The sequence below is a fragment of the Mustela lutreola genome, chromosome 7 (genome assembly GCF_030435805.1).
Source record: "Mustela lutreola isolate mMusLut2 chromosome 7, mMusLut2.pri, whole genome shotgun sequence".
NCBI lineage: Eukaryota > Metazoa > Chordata > Mammalia > Carnivora > Mustelidae > Mustela > Mustela lutreola.
This window is the reverse complement of record NC_081296.1, coordinates 8,070,407-8,090,622: the sequence shown is the minus strand read 5'-3', so window position 1 is coordinate 8,090,622 and position 20,216 is coordinate 8,070,407. Positions and strand designations below refer to the sequence as shown.

Genomic DNA, 20,216 nt, shown 5'->3' with positions numbered 1-20,216 from the left:
TGAGCAGGGAGACTGACGTGGGGCTCAATCCCATGATCCTGGGACCATGACCTGAGCCAAAGGCAGCTGCTTAACTACCTGAGCCACCCACACACCCCTAAAAAAAAAAAAAAACTGGATGAAATGAAAGCCCATAAAGAAAAATTAGGGGAACTGAAACAACCAAGAAGTTGTTTCTAGAGCACAATAAAGAGACAAATAGTAAAACAAAATATGAAAGGACAAAGTAAAATATAAAAAAAGAAATAAAACATAAAGGGAAACAGGGGCACCTGGGTGGCTCAGTGGGTTAAGCCACTGCCTTCGGCTCAGGTCATGATCTCAGGGTCCTGGGATCGAGCCCCACATCGGGCTCTCTGCTCAGTGGGGAGCCTGCTTCTTCCTCTCTCTCTCTCTCTGCCTGCCTCTCTGCCTACTTGTGATTTATCTCTGTCAAATAAATAAATAAAATCTTAAAAAAAAAAAAAAAGGGAAACAGAAACACTAAGTACCAATGTATTAGAGTTGATATGAAAAATCTAAATTAAACAGACTTTTCATTAAAAAAGAGATGTCTTCAATATTGATATAATAGGAAACCAAAATGAACAGTCAAAACCGAAAAGAACTATAAAGTTTCTCTAAAAAGCACCAAATTCATTCTACAACACAAGCATGGTCTTGACCCTAAAACATCGTAAGAACCAAATAAGAAACTTAAATTCATGCTCACCAACCTCAAATGGGCCTGTTGCTCTGCGGGGTAAAAGTATAGTTCTCTGACCAATCTACTCTCAAGTTACTTCTCCTCAAACTTCTTACTCCTCTCTCTCAGCAGATGACTTCCTTTATACATTACAGAGAACAGAGAAAAGACCATAGGAAACTTCCTCACCTTTCTGCTGCCAAACACGCAAGCTCCCCCTTTATGTGGATCCAGCCTACTCTCTTTGACAAGGTCAAGTTCTCTACCTGAACCCTCAGGTCCCCTACACATCCTCCATCTTCCCCAAAACCTTACTCTGTTTATTACTGATTTTTCTCCTTCCTGTATAATTAGTTCATCCTTCTCAACTGGCATCCCTTTACCTTCAAAACATGTGAGAGCCTCTCCTGAACCTTAGACATTATCATTTAACCACTCTGCATTTCAGATACCTCATCTATACAATGCCCACCTACCTCATGTGGTTGCTATGTGAATTTGAATGAATTAGTATTTGTGGAGTGTTTAGAATGGTCTCCAGTAGAGAGTAAGCAACATATATATCTGTATCTACACAGATATGTGTGTGTGTGTTTGATGAAGAACAATTCCCCTATAACACACTCTCATAATAACAAATACCTCCCACCTGCAGTTCTTATCATAGTTGTAACTCTACATACATTTAAAAAATTATTTGATTGGTTATTTCTTCTACTAGATTGTGAGTACAATGCAAAGATTGGACCCTTATTGATTTCATAACCCACAGCATCTCTAAATACCTAGCACTTAGCTAAAACTTATTAAATGAAAGCATAAAATCAATTTTAAAGAGTATAGAAAAGATGGCTCAAAAGGACTTTATTATTTTAAAGATTTATTTATTTGAGAGAGAGAGAGAATGAGAGAGAGAGTACATATGTGCACAGGGTGGGGGGGGGGGTGGAGCAGAGAGAGAGGGAGGGAGAAATTCAAGCCAACTTGGCTTGGAGCATGGAGCCCAATGCACGGCTCAATCTCACAACCCTGAGATCGTGACCTGAGCCGAAACTAAGAGGTACTTAATCAACTGTACCTCCCAGGCATCCCTCAAAAAACCTATAACTGTGAACAACTATGCCTTATCCCAGAAATGTAAAGCTGGTTTAACGTTAAGTAAAATCATTAATATGATATGTCATCTTAATAAAAATCAGTATGATCAGATCAATAGACTTTAAAAAATACATTTCTACTGGGGTAAAACATACAGGCAGTAAAGTACACTGATCTTAAATGTAAATCTCAATATAGGTCTACTTACATATTCAACTATATAAACGACATTCAAAACATAGTATAGAACATTTCTAATACTGCAATATGCCTTCTTGTCCCCTTTCCCAGTTAATTTACCCCAGATGTAACCACTTTCTTACTCTATTACCAATGATTAGTTTTTCTTGAACTTCTTCATCCATATATATAAAATTATACAGTACGTATTACCAATGCATTTTTGAAAAGCCATCTGATAAAACTCAAACCATTTCTAATAGATAGACTGAACCACAGAACTGGAAGTTAAAATTAAGGCCCACACTTATATTTTACAATAGGAGTGAATCCATTAAACCCAGGGACAAAAGACAAGGCCATTCTCTTATTTTCTCTCTCTCATACAGGACATTTTGCCAATGTGAAAATATTCAAAAAAGAAAATTCTAGAAGAGATTAGAGTATCATTACATGCAGACAATATGATTATACACCAACACAACGCAAAGAAAATCAGTCATAACAATACATAATTAAAACTTCAGCGAAGTGGTTAAATAAAAGACAAGTAGAAATCCACAGAAGTCACGTGCATTCTCGTGTAGTGGTAATAACTAACTAGAAAATACAATTTTTAAAAAGCATTCAGTTAACAATAGCAATGAAAAGTACTAACTACCAATTAACCTAACAAAAGACATATATCTTCATGATATAAAGAAAATGACCAAATATTACTGGGAGAAATAAAGAAAAAATTGGAAAAATATTTCATAGACAAAAGCTTCATATTCTTCAATGAAAGGTTTAAATATCATTAAGATAACAGTTTTTGGTAAGTTAATTCATGAGTTTAACAAAATTTCAATGAAAACACCACAAGAATACTTCATAAAACTCAATAAAAATGCTTCTAAAGTTCATTTGACAAAAGCACAAGACAAGAATATGAAATAACATTGGGGAAATACAATTATGTTAACTGTAACAGGAATTTAAATGGCATGGTACCCATCTTAAAAAAAGAATAACCTAAGGGTGCCTAATTGGTTAGGCGACTGGCTTCAGTTCAGGTCATGAACTTGGAGTCCCAGGATCAAGCTCCACATCCAGCTCCTTGCTCAACAGGGAGTCTGCTTCTCCCTCTGACCCTTCCCCCTCTCATGCTCTCTCTCTCTCAAGTAAATAAAATCTTAAGAAAAAAAAGAAAAAGAAAAAAAAAACCCTAGTCTCTAAAACATAATGTTTAACATGTGGTGAGAGAAACATAACAAAATGGGGAAATAATGAGTATTTAACAAGTGTTATTGGAGTATACAGCAAGCAATATACTCTAGATCAGGAGCTGGCAAACTACAACTCACTGGCCAAACCTGGCCTGCAGCCAATTTCTGTAAGCAATGTTTTACTGAAACGCACCCATACTTCTTTGTTTCCATACTACCTATGACAGCTTTAACACCATAGTTGGGTAGTTATGACAGAGATTATCTGGTCTGCAAAGCCTAAAATATTTACTATCTGGCCCCTTATAGAAAAGGTTTGTTGACAGTTGCTCTAGATTGGTGTTGGGTAAAAAAAAGAATTATTAAATACATCAAATCTATGACAAGTTAAAAAAATTATCAGGTCAAAATCTAAACAAAAGTGGGCAACCAGAGTGTCATGGAAAGCTCTGAAATTGCTTTTGTCCTAAGACAGATGTCTGATCCTGAGAATATGGACATCAATTTTTATAGCTTTGGAGGGAAAAGGTGGACAGAATGAGAGTTAAGGCCTAACCAGGGTGGGAAATGTTCCCCTATAAAACCACCACCCCCAATGGCTATATGATTTGGGAAAACGTAAACCAAAATTAAACTCGATTTCTATCCCTGGTGTCTGTAAGCGAAGAGAAGTTACCAGCTGCTGAGGGACTAAGTGGAACAGACCATGAGACCACAAGTCCAAAAATATTTTCGAATCAATTTTTACACCTGAATAAATTCTTAAAACTTTGAGTCATGAATTTAGATTAAAGTGATCCTAACTCCAGAACACCTGGCAGAAGCAAATGCAAAAACATCCCTGGAGAAATATACCTTTATCTTAGGGCTTAAATAATTCTCATAAATAATTCTTCAAGACAATGCATAGCAAACACAGACAAAAATAGCCAAGCACACAAGGAAACAGGGCACCAGAAATGAGAACTAGTTGTAATAGAAAAACAGTTGAGCAGTATTAGGCATAAAAGTGTAAAACACTTGCATTTATTATGTTTAGAAAAATCAAAAACGAGTTTGGAAGTATCTGCAGTAAACAGAAAACTATAAAAATGATCTTGCCAAGAGAACTTCTAAAAATGAGAAATACAATAACCAAAATTAAGAATTCAATGAATGGATTTACCAGTACATTACACACAACTAAAGAGATAATTACTAAATGGGAGGGAAAATCACAAGAAAGTGTCCAGAATCAGTTTCCAGGAATTTCTCACATTCCTACATGGTCCAAGCCTACTGAGCAAAGGACATGTTAAATCTTTGGCAGTTAGACATAGTGTGTCCCTCCAGAGAGAGCTGGAGTCACACCTCCCCAGAGACAACCCACAGTAGTAAAGACAAAGTCCCTGGAGACATTTCCTTACATTTCAGGGTCACAAACCTTAAGGCACCTTCCCCATCTCACCCGGGGCAGATTTGCCTACATCCTAGGGTAACGAGTAATCTCTCTGGAGGGAAGGACGTGCAGTGTGTCAGCAACCCTTAACTGTTCAGAGTCTCTGAATTTTGGAGTTCCTTTTCTGTAATGCACTAAACTGTATATACTCACAGTATCACCTTGCCCTTATCACCTCACCCTGTGGGAATTAGGGCAGGGGGAACTGATGCAAGATATTGCTGGCTGTGTTTGCTACAATAACTTGTCTTTATCTCTGATCCAGGGGTCTTGGGTCTCAATAATACCTATGCAAATGTGCATGTACATGTGTATAAAATCCTGTGACAGGCTAACTTCCTAGTTTAAAAGAAGGACAAAATCTAAGATCCTTCATGGTTTCTGACTTAACAAATGCATACGCATATAGATAAACAGGTACAAAATATGAGAAATTAGAAGACATGGAAGATACAGTCAGAAATTGTTACAGAAATTAAACAGAAATCTAGTTCCAGAAAGAGGAGAAACTGGGGCAGAACTAATACTTAAAAAGGTAACAGCTGGGAAGTTTCCAGAATCAAAGACAAGAATCTTCAGATTCAAGAATGCAGACAAATTCTGAGCAGGATAGATAAAAAAGAAATCCACATCACATTATATCATTGTACAACATTTGAACAGAAAATTGATCTCTTTAGCACAAATGAAAATCAGGAGGCAGCAGAATGGTATTTCCATGTGCTCATAGAAAATAACCTAGAACTCTTTTCCCAGCAAAAATATCCCTCAAAAACTGAGACTGAATTGTATTCTTTAAAAGGATGAATTTTGTGATATGTGAATTACATTACATCTCAGTAAAGCTGTTACTTTTAAACTGACTATAACAAAAGCAATGGATAATAAGTGTTGAGGATGCAGAGAAATCGGAACACTCATACACTGCTATTGAGAGTACAAAATGGTGCAGCTGTGTTAGAAAAGTCTGGCAGTACTTCAAAAGCCTAAACAGAGTGATTTCACTCCTAGATATACACTCAAAAGAATGGAAAACATGGATTCAAGCAAATACTTGTACCTGAATGTTCATAGAGGCATTATTTGCAATAGCCAGAAAGTAGAAACAACCCAAATGGCCATCCACTGACAAATGGAAAAATAAAACATGTGTGTCCCTGTGATGAAATATTATTTGGTCATACAAAGGAATACAGTACTGATTCATGCTTCAATAATGATGAACCTTGAAATACTATGCTAAGGGATAAAAAGCCAGTCACAAAAAAAGGCATATGGTATGATTCCAATTATATGAAATGTACAGAATAAGCAAAGCTGTATAAAGAAAGTAGGTTAGTGCTTGCCTGGGGATGGGGGTGATGATCAGATTGGGGGTGACGGCAAGGGGTGTGGAGGTTCTCTTTGGGTTGAGGAAAATATTCTGAAATCAGCTGTGACAATGGCTATACAAGTCTACGAATATAGTAAGAGCCACTGAGTTGTACTCTTTAAATGGGTGAATTTTATGTTTTGTGAATTATATCTCAAAGTTGTCATAAAAGAAACACAAGGTAAAATAAAAACACTTTCAGATCATCAGAACCAAGAATTTTCTACCAGCGACTCTCATTAAATGAGATTCTGAAGGAGGTACTTCAGGTAGTAGAAAAGTGAGCCTATCTGGAAGTTCTAGATGATAATTGGAACTATCATCTAGATAACTGACAGATGATATCAAGGAAGGAAGTCAAGACCGTGGTAAATATGTGGCTAAATCCACGAAAACCCTGACTGTGCAAAGCAACAATAATGTCTTGCAGGGCTGAAATAAATCATTAAAATACCCAACAATAATGACACATAAGTGAAATAAAGAGAGTTAATGTGCTCCAAGGCCTGTGTTATAAGGGGTGTATGGTGTTATTTAGCTTCACACTTTGAGAAGACAAATGTGCATGCTGCACTTTCTTGGTAACCACTGAAGAATAAAAATATAATGACTTAAAACTCTTGATATCAGCTCAGGTCATGATCTCAGGGCAGCCCCGGCTTGGACTCCATGCTCAGCAGGGAGTCTACTTGGGATTCTCTTCCTCTCCCTCGCCACCAGCCCTCTGCTTGCATGCTTTCTCCCTCTCAAATAAACCTTTAAGAAAAGCTATAAGAAAGGAGAGAAAAGGGAAAATGTAATACAAAGTACAAAATAAGTTGGTAGTAGATTTAAATCCAAATATTTGTTAGTTACAATAAATATAAACTGACCACTCTGGCTGAAAAGATTATCAATCTGAACTTAAACAATGAAATCTAACTACTGTATCTGCTGTTTGTCAGAGACATGTCTGAAACACTAGGTGTATAGAAAGGCTGAAAGATGAAAAAAAAAAAGTAAAAACTCACCAGAAGCAAGCTGAGATTGCTATATTAATACCAGACAAACAGATTCTTAAGACAGAATGCCTTACTAGAGATGAAGAGGGTCACGGTAGAATGATAAATTCTGGGGCACCTGGGTGGCTCAGTCATTAAGCATCTGCCTTCGGCTCAGGTCATGAGATCAGGGTCCTGGGATCGAGCCCCACATTAGGCTTCCTGATCAGCAGGAAGCCTGCTTCTCCCTCTCCCTTCTCCCACCCTCCCCCCACCCCGTTTCTGTTCTCTCTCTTGCTGTCTCTCTGTCAAATAAATAAAATCTTAAAAAAAAAAAATTCAATTCACTAGAAAGATAGAAAACTTTAGATCTGTATGGCCCATGAAGTATCTGCAAATTACATGAAGGAAAACTGATAAAATTATAAGCAAAAGACTATAATTATAGATTTAAAATTAGCTCTCAGTAATTGATAGAATAAGTAACTAAACAATCAGCAACCACCCAGCTCTGAATAACACAACCTTTACAATTACAAAATGTGCATTTTTTTCAAGAACAGATGCCTACAGAAGCTGACCATGTACTAGGCTATAAGGCAAGTCTCAACAATTTCAGTGGATTGAAGTCACAAGATGTTGTCCAACCAAATTAATTATGCCAGAAATCACTAATAAGATAATTAGAAAAAGTAATTGTTTTAGTATCCATTGATGATTCAGGCCTGAAGAAATAATAGTGTGATAGTAAACAGCAGAATTGTGCAATGATGGTTTTCATAACCCCATCCATCAGTCTTTGCAGTGGGCACTATCGTTCAGTAGCTGGCATGTGAGTATAAAGAACTTTCCCTTCTCCCCTATTTGCTTTTTATCAGGAAGGATTCTTAATGTATTTGGTGGGTTGTCATCCATTACTGTCATTATTTCCACACTTAAACGCTTTCATATTTGATTAGTGGGAATGGAGCTCCTTAAAGCTGGCTCCTATATCCTTTTTTAACTGTGCTAAATTACATGTAATATAAAATTTACCATCTTGAGCATTGGTTCAGTGGAATAAAGTATATTCACATTGTCGTGCAACCAATTGCCAGAACTTTCTCATCTTGCAAAACTGAAACACTATGCCTGTTAAACAATAACTCTCTACTTCCCTTTCCCCATTCCCTAACAATCACCATTCTTTCTGCGTCTATGAATTTGACTGCTTTAGTGGACCCATACAGTGTTTGTCTTTTTGTGAATGGTTTGTTTCACTTAGTATATTGTCTTCAAGGTTTATTCATGCTGTAGCATGTGTCAGAATTTCCTTCCTTTTTAAAGCTTAGTGACATTCTATTGTATGGATCGAACACATTTTGTTTATCCATTTTTCTGTCGATGGACATTTGGGTTGTTTCCACTTTTTGGTTATTGTGAATAATGTTGCTGTGAACATGTGTGTACAAATATCTCTGAAACCCTGCTTTCAATTTCAATTCCTTTGGGTCTATACCAGGAGTGAAATTCCTGGATCCTATAGTAATTCTATTATTTTTAATTTTTGAGGAATAGCCATACTATGTTCCACAGTGGCTATACCATTCTACATTCCCACCAACAGGGCACAATTTCTCCACATCCTCACCAACACAAGTTATTTTCTGTTCTGTTTTTTATAGTAACCATCCTAGTGAGTGTGAGATATCTTGTGTTTTCAGTTTGCATTTCTCTAATAAATTAGTGATGTCGAGCATCTTTTCATGTTTTCGCTCAAATGTCCACTCAAATCCTTTGCCCACTTTTTCTTTCTTTTTTCTAATTTTATTTTTTTATTTTAATTTTAAAAAAAAGATTTTATTTATTTATTTGACAGACAGAGATCATAAGTAGGCAGAGAGGCAGGCAGAGAGAGAGGGGGAAGGAGGAAGCAGGCTCCCCGCGGAGCAGAGAGCCCGATGTGGGGCTCGATCCCAGGACTCTAAGATCATGACCTGAGCCAAAGGCAGAGGCTTTAACACACTGAGCCACCCAGGCACCCCTTATTTTAATTTTTTTTATAAACATGTAATGTATTATTAGCCCCAAGGGTACAGGTCTGTGAATTGCCAGGTTTAAACACTTCACAGCACTCACCATATCACATACCCTCCCCAATGTCCATAACCCCTCCACCCTCTCCATATGCCCCCCCCCCGCCACCCTCAGTTTGTTTTGTGACATTCAGAGTCTCGTATGGTTTGTCTCCCTCCCGATCTCATCTTGTTTCATTTATTCTTTTCCCACCCCCCTAAGCCCCCCATATTGCATTCCACTTCCTCATATCAGGGAGATCATAGGATAGTTGTCTTTCTCTGATTGACTTATTTCGCTAAGCATAACACCCTCTAGTTCCATCCACGTTGTCACAAATGGCAAGATTTCATTTTTTTTTTGATGGCTGCATAGTATTCCATTGACTATATATACCACTTCTTCTTTATCCATTCATCTGTTGATGGACATCTAGGTTCTTTCACTTTGTGGACATTGCTGCTATAAACATTCGGGTGCACGTGCCCCTTTGGATCACTACATCTGTATCTTTAGGGTAAATACCCAGTAGTGCAATTGCTGGGTCGTAAGGTAGCTCTATTTTCAACTTTTTAAGGAATCCATGCTGTTTTCCAGAGTGGTTGCACCAGCCTGCATTCCCACCGACAGTGCAGGAGGGTTCCCCTTTCTCCGCATTCTAGCCAGCATCTGTCATTTCCTGACTAGTTAATTTTAGCCATTCTGACTGGTGTGAGGTAATATCTCATTGTGGTTTTGATTTGTAATTCCCTGATGTCGAGTGATGTGGAGCACTTTTTCATGTGCCTGTTGGCCATATGGATGCCTTCTTTGCAGAAATGTCTGTTCATGTCCTCTGCCCATTTCTTGATTGGATTCTTTATTCTTTGGGTGTTGAGTTTGCTAAGCTCTTTATAGAATTTGGATACTAGCCCTTTATCTGATATGTTGTTTGCAAATATCTTCTCCCATTCTGTCAGTTGTCTTTTGGTTTTGTTAACTGTTTCCTTTGCTGTTCCTTTGCCCACTTTTAATTAGGTCTGTATTTGTTTGTTTTAAGAAACTATAAGAGTTCTTCATTCTGGACTAGGGGAAGGGGAGCAGGAAGGAGGCAATACAAATGGGCATGAGGAAAATTTAGGAAAGATGAACAGGTTAATGAACCTGAATATAGTGATGATATCTCCTAACAAAACTAATCCAATTGTACACTTCACAGGGACACCTGCATGGCTCAGCTGGTTGAGCAACTGAATCCCGACTTTGGCTCAGGTCATGACCGCTGGGTCCATGATTAGCACAGAGTCAGCCTGGGATTCTCTCCCTCTCCCTCCACCCCACCCCTGCAAAAAACCATACATTCTACACATACACAGTTTACTGTAGATCAATAAAGCTGCTTTTAAAAACATAAAACCCAAAGATATCTAGAAGACTGAAAAGTTTGGGGGAAATTTTATTTCACTTTAGCCCTTCAACAACTAAAGACAGATGACTAAACCAATAATTCTAAGTATAAAAAGCTAACTAATAAAGAATTTGGAAGTTTTCCTTCATTTCCTATGCTCTGAAACAATGTACTTAGCACTGGGATTACATGGACTCAAAAATTTTTCAATAAAGTTTCTCTGTGAAACCATTTAGATCTAGTGGGTTTTTTTGGTGTGTGTTCAATGGGACAGTTCTTTCATAACCTTATTCTATGAAAATTGAGTGATTTAACTTCCAATCTTTGCTGGCGTCAATTTTGGTAAATTGTATTTTCCTAAATAATTTTCCATTTCATTTGAATTTTCAAAATCACTTAACACAGAAGTATGCAAATTAATATTATTAACATTTTTCTCCACTTGTTATTTTGTATTTGTGATTTCTCCTAATGTTCTTAACTTAGCAATTAGTTTACCTGGTTTGTTAAATGGTTTGAGATCTAAGATTGTGATTTCTCAATCAGATGTTTCTCTCTTCTCCATCTCATTAACCTCTGCTTTTATCTTTATTGTTTTTTATTCTCTTGTGCTTTCTTTTGTTTTACTTTGTTCTTTTTCTAACTTTCTAAGTTTAGAATTTATTTCATTTATTTCCCTTCCTGAATTGTAAGACAATAAATCCCCCCAACCACTACTTTATATGTATCTTACAGAATCTAATGTTGTGTTTTCATTTAATTAATTTTCAGGAATCCTTTATATCAATTTGCAGTTCCCCTGCATCCAAGAGTTCTTTTAATTGAGGGTTTCATTTTCCATATAGACCAGTCTTTTGTTTTTTTAAAATTTCATTTTAAATTTCTAGTTTTGTTGTATAGTGATAAGGACTGTTTCTAATATTTCTACTTTAGAGAAATTACCAATCTTTTCCTTGCAACCTATCATATGAACTATTTTTATGAATGCAAATGTATACTTAAGAAGATAGATCATGGGGGACTTGGGTGCCTCAGTTGGTTAAGTGTCCAACTCTTGCTTTTGGCTCAGGTCATGATCTCAGGGTCCTGAAATCGAGCCCGGCCTTGGGCCCTGCATTCAGTTTGGAGTCTGCCTGTCTCTCTCTCCATACTCCTCCCCTGGCCTGCCCATTCCTCTCTTCGAATAAATAAAGAAATAATCTTTAAAAAGGCGGGGGGGGGGTGCCTGGGTGGCTCAGTGGGTTAAGCTCCTGCCTTTGGCTCAGGTCATGATCTCAGGGTCCTGGGATCAAGCCCTGCATCAGGCTCTCTGCTCAGCAGGGAGCCTGCTTCCCCCTCTCTCTCTGCCTGCCTCTCTGCCTACTGTGAACTCTCTCTGTCAAATAAGTAAATAAAATCTTTAAAAAAAAAAAAAAAGAGCATTACGGTACTAATCCTTCAACTTTTCCTAAGATTTTTTATTTTTCAAAGTAAAAGAAAAAAAAATACAGGAAATCTCCATGTTTAGAAATAAATATAAATAAACTGTGCATCAAATAAGATATCACAATGAGAACTGGATATATTTGCAACTGAAAAATAACAAAAGTCCATATATAAAAATATGATATGCAACTAAAGAGGTAGTGAGCAGGAAATGTAGAGTCATACTGTCAGAAAAGAAGGCAGAAAGTTAGTGAGCAGAAAGCATCTATCCAATTTAGTTACAAAATGTAAAACAAACTAAGCCTAATGAGAATAGAAAGGAGAAAATTATAAACAACTAAAAACAATAAACAAATGCTAGAGAGGCTCAATAAGCAAAAAGTTTGTTTTGTGAAAAGATTTACCAAAAACAAGAGAAAAGACACAAATCAGTAACGGGACTGAAAGAAGAGACTTAATTACATATACCATTTACATTGAAATATCATAATAGATCCTGAACATTGTGCCAATAAACTTTAAAATCTTAATCTTAATCTTTAACTTCTTTAAAAATTAACTTATCAATAGTCACTCAAAAAGAAACAGAAGGGGCGCTGGGTGGCTCTGTTGGTTAAGTGTCTGCCTTTGGCTCAGGTCATGATCTTGGAGGCCCAGGATCAAGCTCATATTGGCTTCCCTACTCAGCAGGGAGTCTACTTCTCCCTCTCACTCTCCATCTGTGTACACGTTCTCTCTCTCAAATAAATAAAACCTTAAAAAACAACAACAACAACCAGAAAACCTGATAGCCTTATAGCCACTTCAAGCAAATATCTGTGCTTAAGACTTGCTCTGCCAGACACATAAAGACGTAATAAAAAACTTGTTTAAAACCATAGTAGTGATGCAGTGCCTGGGTAGCTTAGTAAATTTGAGTGTCTGACTCTTGATTTCAGCTCAGGTCATGATCTCAGGGTCATGAGATCGAGACCCACATTGCGCTCTGCACTGAGCATGGAGCCTGCTTGAGATTCTTTTTCCCTCTCCCTTTGCTCCCCGCCATGCTTGTAGGTGCTCTGTCTCAAAAAAAAAAAAAAAAAAAAAAAGAAAAGAAAAAAGAAAAAAAAAGCAAGCAGTGATGATATAAGGACAGGCAGGAAGACCAGTGGAAGAGTAAAAGGACCCCAAAACAAACCCATACACAGACAAATTATAATAATTTATGACACTTATAACTGCAGCACATCAGAGAATCAATCTTTCTGATAGTTAGTGCTGGGACACTGGATAGCTACATGGAAAAGAAATGAAGTTTAAACCCTACTTCATTCACTCCATACACACACATCCCTTTCTTTCTTTCTTTCTTTCTTTTTTAAAGATTTTATTTATTTATTTGACAGAGAGAGATCAAAAGTAGGCAGAGAGGCAGGCAGAGAGAGAGAGAGGGAAGCAGGCTCCCTGCTGAGCAGAGAGCCCGATGCAGGACTTGATCCCAGGACCCTGAGATCATGACCTCAGCCGAAGGCAGCTGCCCAACCCACTGAGCCATCCAGGTGCCCCACAAATCACTTTCAAGTGAACTGCAGATCTAAATGTAAAGGGCAAAACAATAAAGTTTCTGGGGGTGCCTGAGTGGCTCAGTCAGTTAAATGTCTACCTTTGGCTCAAGTCATGATCCCAAAGGATCAAGCCCCACATAGGCTCTCCACTCACGGGGGAGTCTGCTTATCCCTCTCCTTCTGCCCCTCTCCAGCATATGCGTGCACTCTCACTTTCTCTCTCAAGCAAATAAAATCTTTAAAAAAAAATCAAGTTTCTGCAGGATAATATAAAATAACTTTATACCTTCCCAGAGATTTCTCAGATAAGATACAAAAAGCACTAACAAAAAGAAAAAAGACTGCAAAATTGAATTACACCTTTTTAAAAAAAATTAACATACAACGTATTATTTGCCCCAAGGGTACAGATCTGTGAGAATTACATCTTAATTTAAGAATCTTTTTATGTGTCAAATAGCCTAAAAGAGCATCAAGACTTTTGAGACAAGTGAATGTAAAGAAAAGCAAGGTAATGATCACACGAAAGTCAGGATGAAGGTTGTCTTTGGGGTACAGGATGAGATGGGGCAGACACCCTCTGAGGGTGTTAGCTATGTGCTTTGCTAAGTACAGGGGTATTCGCTTTGACAAATATGAGCAGAAAGCTCATATTCTGAGCTTTGACAAATATGTCATTAAGCTATTTTGGGGGTTCCCAGACCACTCCCTCACGTTCAGTGCTTCACTGAACAACTTCTAGGACTCAGCATATAGTAAGTACTACTCGCAGCTAAGATTTACTGTAGCAACAGAGAGCAGGGATCAGCCAGATCAGCAAGGGGAAAAGGCCTACCACGCAGAGCTTGTAGGATACTGCTCTCTACCTGCCATGAGAGCACACTCTCGCTCAGGGAAGATGCACCATTTCTGCCCCTGAAAACCTGCCAGAGATGCAAAATCGAGGGTTTTTACTGGGGGCTGGTTACAAAGGAACCCTCTGTCCACCGAAAATGTGGACTCTCAGAATGAAAGCAGATGTTAGTGTCCCAGGTAGGCAAAACAACCATATTGGCTTAGGAAACGTTTCAAAAGCCAAGTTCCCATTCACCAGCCAAGAACCAATCTTGCAAGGAGGTCCTTCTAAAGAGAAGTCTCGGCCTACTATGCTAACTCATTCCTACACAGCTTATACAGATGTTTTTTGCACTTTTACCTATGGCATTTCACAAAAAAAGATGCTTAACAATGGTAGACTACCATATTTAAAATCTGTGTTCAAAAGCCACAGAGATGACATTTGCATTATATATACCTGACAAATTAGTAGGGTTTGGGATGTTTAAACAATTCCTACAAAGTAATGAGATAAAGCAAGATGGCTGCTAAGAAAGACAAAAAACTCGAACAGACACTTTACAAATAAGGAAACATTCCATAAACAACACGGAGCTCACCTTTACTAATAATCCAGGGAATTGAAACCATAAGAAAACACTACTATACATATACCTACTAAATACGCAAAAATTACAAGACAATATCAAATATTAGCAAGAATGTGGGGCAAAGGAAAGTCTTACACACTGGTGGGAGGGAGTGCAACCACCTTTGAAAACAATTTGGCCTTATAAAGTATAAGGTACACACACTCTTCAGCCCAGTAGTTCTCTGACTTACATATACAAACTTGTGAACATGTGCACCAGGGCATATGTACAAGAACATTCACAACGACATTAATAGCCAAAACCTGAAAACAATCCAAATGCCATAAAAAGCAAGATAGGTAAGAACAAACAAATAGGGGCAACTGGGTGGCTCAGTGGTTGTTAAGCCTCTGCCGTCGGCTCAGGTCATGATCTCAGAGTCCTGGGATCGAGCCCCGGCATAGGTCGCTCTGCTCAGCAGGGAGCCTGTTTCCCTTTCTCTCTCTGCCTGCCTCTCTGCCTACTTGTGATCTCTGTCTGTCAAATAAATAAGTAAAATCTTTAAACAAACAAACAGAAAACCCACAACAAAACCCAAAACACCAGGACAGATACTGTGGCACAATCACATAATAACATAAATAAATACAGCAATAACATAGATGTTTATTAAAAATTATTTTAAAAATTTTTAAAAAGCCTATATCCACAATATGGAAGAATCTCACAAACATAATGTCAAACCAAATAAGACAAAGGAGAGTATATACATGAACTACAGATCTCAAAACTGGTAAAACTGAACTATGTTACCCATGGATGCATACATAGGGTAAACTATGAAGACAAGATAATCATCACAAAATCAGAATAGTTCTCTCTAGTGCGGGGAGAAGGAGACTGCTTAAGAGGGAAGTCATACTCCAGGGACACCGGGAATACTCTATTTCTTGATCTGTTTGATGGTTATGTGAAATTACTATTTTATAACCATTATTTATGTTTACATAATTTACTGTTAATTAAACTTTATAATTTTTAAACTTTGCAATTTTTAAATAATTAATCTTTAAATTGTATATATACATATACTATGTACTTCCTAAGATACTATGTAGCCTCTTTCTCAAAAAATTTCTTTGAGAGGGGCACTGGGTGGCTCAGTTGGTTAAGCATTTGACTCTTGGTTTCAGCTCAGGTTATGATTTCAGGGTCATAAGATCGAGCCCCAATCACGCTCTGTGCTCAACTTGGACCCTGCTTAGGATTCTCTCCCCCACCTCCTTCTGCCCTTCACCGCCACGCATGAGCTCTTTCTCTCTAAAATAAATAAAATCCTTTTAAAAAATTTCTGTGAGAAATTAAAGTTGGCAAAAACAAAGAATTAGTATTAAAAACATACAAAGAGGGGCCCCCGGATGGCTCAATGGGTTAAGCCTCTGCCTTCGGCTCACGTCATGATCTCAGGGTCCTGGGATCAAGCCCGGCATCGGGCTATCTGCTCGGTGGGGAGTCTGCTTCCCTCTCTCTCTGCCTGCCTCTCTGCCTACTTGAGATCTGTCAGATAAATAAATTTTTTTAAAAATCTTTAAAAAAAAACCACCATACAAAGAACACCAAAGTTCCCATGAACAAATGATCAGAGAGTATAAACACACAGTTCACCAGACTACACAGACACTGAATAAACTTATGGGAAAACATTTTCTTTTCTAAGAATTAATAGCACGAAGTAACACTGCATACCGATTAAACCAAAGAGAGTGCAATACTGAGATAATTTATAAGATAAATCACAGTCATGAAGACCTAGTGGCTACATGGGAGTACTTTGATATTGGAAAAACAAAAGAGTAAATTATGAGTACATTATGCTTACAGCTAAGAATCTGTATAGCTAAAATTCGGGAAGGACCCATGACAAAGGAAAATAGCTGATGTGGTTGAAAGCTAGAATTATGGGTGTAATATTTTCCTTGATACTGCGAATGCGTTTCATTAAGATACAGGAATTTTTAAACAAAGTAAATCTAATAGTTCCTTGCAATTCTAAAGAACCAAGTCCATATGTCATAACCCCACGACCTTCCACATGCTGACTTCAGCATGTGTTTTTCACTCCATGCCAGGCACCATTCTGGGCACTGGAGTAGAGGCAGGCAAGACCTAATTACTACTTCCCTAGATGAGCTTCTAGACCGGCAGGAAATGGACATGTCAACAAGTAATTACAACTCAATGAAGTAAGTCCCACAAAACGTCTCTTCTTTTAAAAGTCTGTGACCCATAAATACGGAGAACAAACTGATGGCTGCCAGAGAGGAGGGGTCTGGGGACAGGCAAAATGGGTGAAGGGGAATGGGAGGTACAGGTTTCTAGGCAGGGAATGAACAAGTCACGGGGATGAAAGGTACAGTGCAGGGCATAGAGTCAATGGTATCGTAGCGGCTTTGGGCGGTGACAGGTGGTAGCTACACTTGCAGCAAGCACCGCATGCAGTCTAGAGCTGTCAAATCACTACGGTGCACACCTGAAACGAAGGTAACATTCTGTGCCATCTATACTTCAATTTAAAAAACAAAATGGGCCAGTGTGGAGGTGGGGGCAGGTCTATAGCTTCCCAGATGAAGGAAAAACTCAGGAAAACCAGAGAAGCTTTCAAAAGAATACTGAACTGGGTCTTGAAGGGCAGGTGTACAGTTCCAGACAGGGTGGGGGGTGTGAAGCGTGTCCATGGCATATTTGTGCCAATGGAACAGCAGGTGCTTGGAGAAGGAGACTGCTTAAGACATGCTCCCAGCAATGGCGAACCCTAGGGCTTTTAGCATTCCATTCCCGGGTACTTTGCAATTACTTTGGGCCTCTTTGTTCTATCCTTTCTTCCATTAAAAGAAGTACATAAAAGTATATACAGAGAATAGGTATTATATGTTGGAATAAGTGTGTATTTGGTTAAAACTAGTATGAAAAATATAATCGTTTAATATATATTTAACCTTACATATTTCAAGCATACAAAAAAAATGATACCCATGTACTCACCAACCAAATTTAAGAAGTCAAATTCTGTCCTACTCTCTTTCAAAGGCATAAAGTGCTTCAAATATATTTCAAATCCCTCCCACTCTTCTTATCTCCTTCCCTTCTCCCTCGTTCATAGATACTACTGACTATCCCCAACTGGATGCATATGATTTCTCTGCATATTGGACTTTCACTACACACCTAACCCCAAGGGCTTTGTGTAGTTTTTAAATTCTGGGTTTTCTTATCAGTAAAAAAAAAGAAAAAAAAAAAGAAATAGAACGATGGGCACCTGGGTGGCTCAGTGGGTTACGCCTCTTCCTTGGGCTCACGTCCTGATTTCAGGGTCCTGGGATCAAGCTCTGCATCAGGCTCTCTGCTCACAGGGAGCCTGCTTCCCCCTCTCTTTCTGCCTGCCCTTCTGCCTACTTGCGATCTCTGTCAAAAAAGTAAAATCTTAAGGGAAAAAAAAAAAAAAAGAAAGAAATAGAATGAATATGGTGGCTATCATGGTGATCCGCACTGAAAAGAACTCGAGACCCAGAAATTTTGTTCCCTCTCAGACTATAAGCTACCTTCCAACAGCAGCCTGGCTAACAAAACTTTGGTTCAATATAGTTCTATTTACATTCCTCCTATGCAATACTTCTGTCTGCCTTCCCAATTTCTTTTTTTCTTTAAAGATTTTATTTATTTATTTGACAGAGATCACAAGTAGGCAGAGAGGCAGGCAGAGAGAGAGGGGGAAGCAGGCTCCCCGGCTGAGCAGAGAGCCCGATGCGGGGCTCGATCCCAGGACCCTGAGATCATGACCCGAGCCGAAGGCAGAGGCTTTAACCCACCGAGCCACCCAGGCGCCCCCCAATGTCTGACATCTACCCCAGTCTCTGCCGTTACTGCCCCTGAACCCTGACGGGACACAGAAGTGCTACTTGTCTGCACTGGTGGCACCAGGAGCTGGCATGTGCCTCCCCCATCTCAGCCCGTTATATGTCCAAAACGCTGAGTAACCTGAGGGCACGTGAGGGGTACGGGAGGAAGTCTGGTGTGGAAGACGCCTTGGAGTCAGGCAGCTCTTTTAACACAGGGACAACCTACTGGTGCTTCAGATTCTCCTCGTCAAAAGGAGGGCAGTTTTACCTACTTGGGGTAACGGAACCCTTAGTACGTACCAAGTACTCCCTGAAGCATCCATTGGCTACATTAAGCCATTTCATCCTAACGAAACCTCCAGGATGTGGAAGAGATGATTTCCGCCTTAAGACAGAGGGACACCGAGTCAGAGTTTAAATGACGAGTGGGCCGCCACGGGGTTCGTACCGGGAGAGCCGGGATTGGATCCAGGCAATGCGACGCAGCCTGTGTCCGCAACCACTCCCCTTCGCGGAGGTGCCGTGGAGCCACACTTGTAAGATAATGGGTCCCGAGCACGTGACACGCAGCGCACCCAAAACCCCGGAGCCCAGCGCGTGCCCGTGGAAGGACACAGGAAGAGGACGAGCTTTGGTCTTGGGGGGCGGGTGCGGAGTGCCAGGGGTCTGGGCTGGGACCCCGGTAGGCACCGGCGCACAGAACCAAACACCGTGGGTGCTGGGCCGGCTCTCCCACCGACGCCCGGGGCGGCCCCGGCCCCACCCCCGCGCCTCTGTGCGCGGGTCTGCGAACACGCGTGCTTTCGGCTCTCCTCTCAGGCTACTGGCCGCGACCGAGCACGGCTTCGCGGGCCGCGTCGAACCAGAGCGGGCAACGGAGGAACCTGAGAGCCTTCCTCTTCGGCCCGGGGGCCGAGTCGCGGGAGCTGGGCCAGACCTGTCCGCCCGTAAGTCCGAGCGCACCGCACTCACCTATCCAGCAAGCTCGCAGCGGGCGGTAACCCGGTCCAAACTCCCCGCGCAGCCTCCTCCGCCCCGGCGCGGAGCGCCAGCTCATTTCGCGCCGGAAGCCGGCCGATCCCGATTGGCTGTTTCCTGAGGAAACCGACCAATGTCGTCACCCCATGGCACCTGTCCCCGCCCCTGGGACGGGGGCGTCCCCAACGCCCAATCAGAGTGCGGAAGTCGGGGTCACGTGACCTCAGTTAACCCCCGGGCTTCCGGTACTCTCGGGATCTTTGTGTGCCCTGTGTTTCTTGTCGGTGGAGGCTTTCAATAAGACGGGCCCCTTAAACCGAGCGCTGGGGCGGGAGTGAAAACCCCCGGAGTTTGAGAGGAGCCCGAGACTTGGCAGTTTCCACAGACCAGGCCCAGGCTCTTACCCAATGTTTCTGTGAGGCTTCGACGGATTCTCCCCTCCACCTCCTTGAAACGCTGGCCTCTGCCCCACCCGAGCTTGCGCGAGCTACTGTACGTGTCATCGACCGGGAAAGGGGTCGCAAACTCAGCTGCTTCGGGGGACGTGTGCGCTCCCCGAGT

The 20,216-nt window shown here is 40.2% G+C and overlaps 1 protein-coding gene across 3 annotated transcripts in view; it reads right to left on the bottom strand.

The window, feature by feature from the left end:
* Positions 1-19,780, bottom strand: part of BLM (BLM RecQ like helicase) — a 90,768-nt gene extending 70,988 nt beyond the window's left edge. Inside the window, exon 1 of one of the 3 annotated variants that reach the window (XR_009355242.1) lies at positions 18,978-19,078. Coding sequence is in view for 1 of the 3 variants with exons in the window: in XM_059179949.1 (XP_059035932.1) it covers positions 18,978-19,000 (23 nt within the window). In the remaining 2 variants the exon portion in view is untranslated. Of the gene's footprint in view, positions 1-18,977; positions 19,079-19,649 lie in introns of those variants that run through there. The other 2 variants (XM_059179950.1, XM_059179949.1) reach the window with 2 other exon arrangements.
* Between the last annotated feature and the right edge of the window lie 436 nt (positions 19,781-20,216).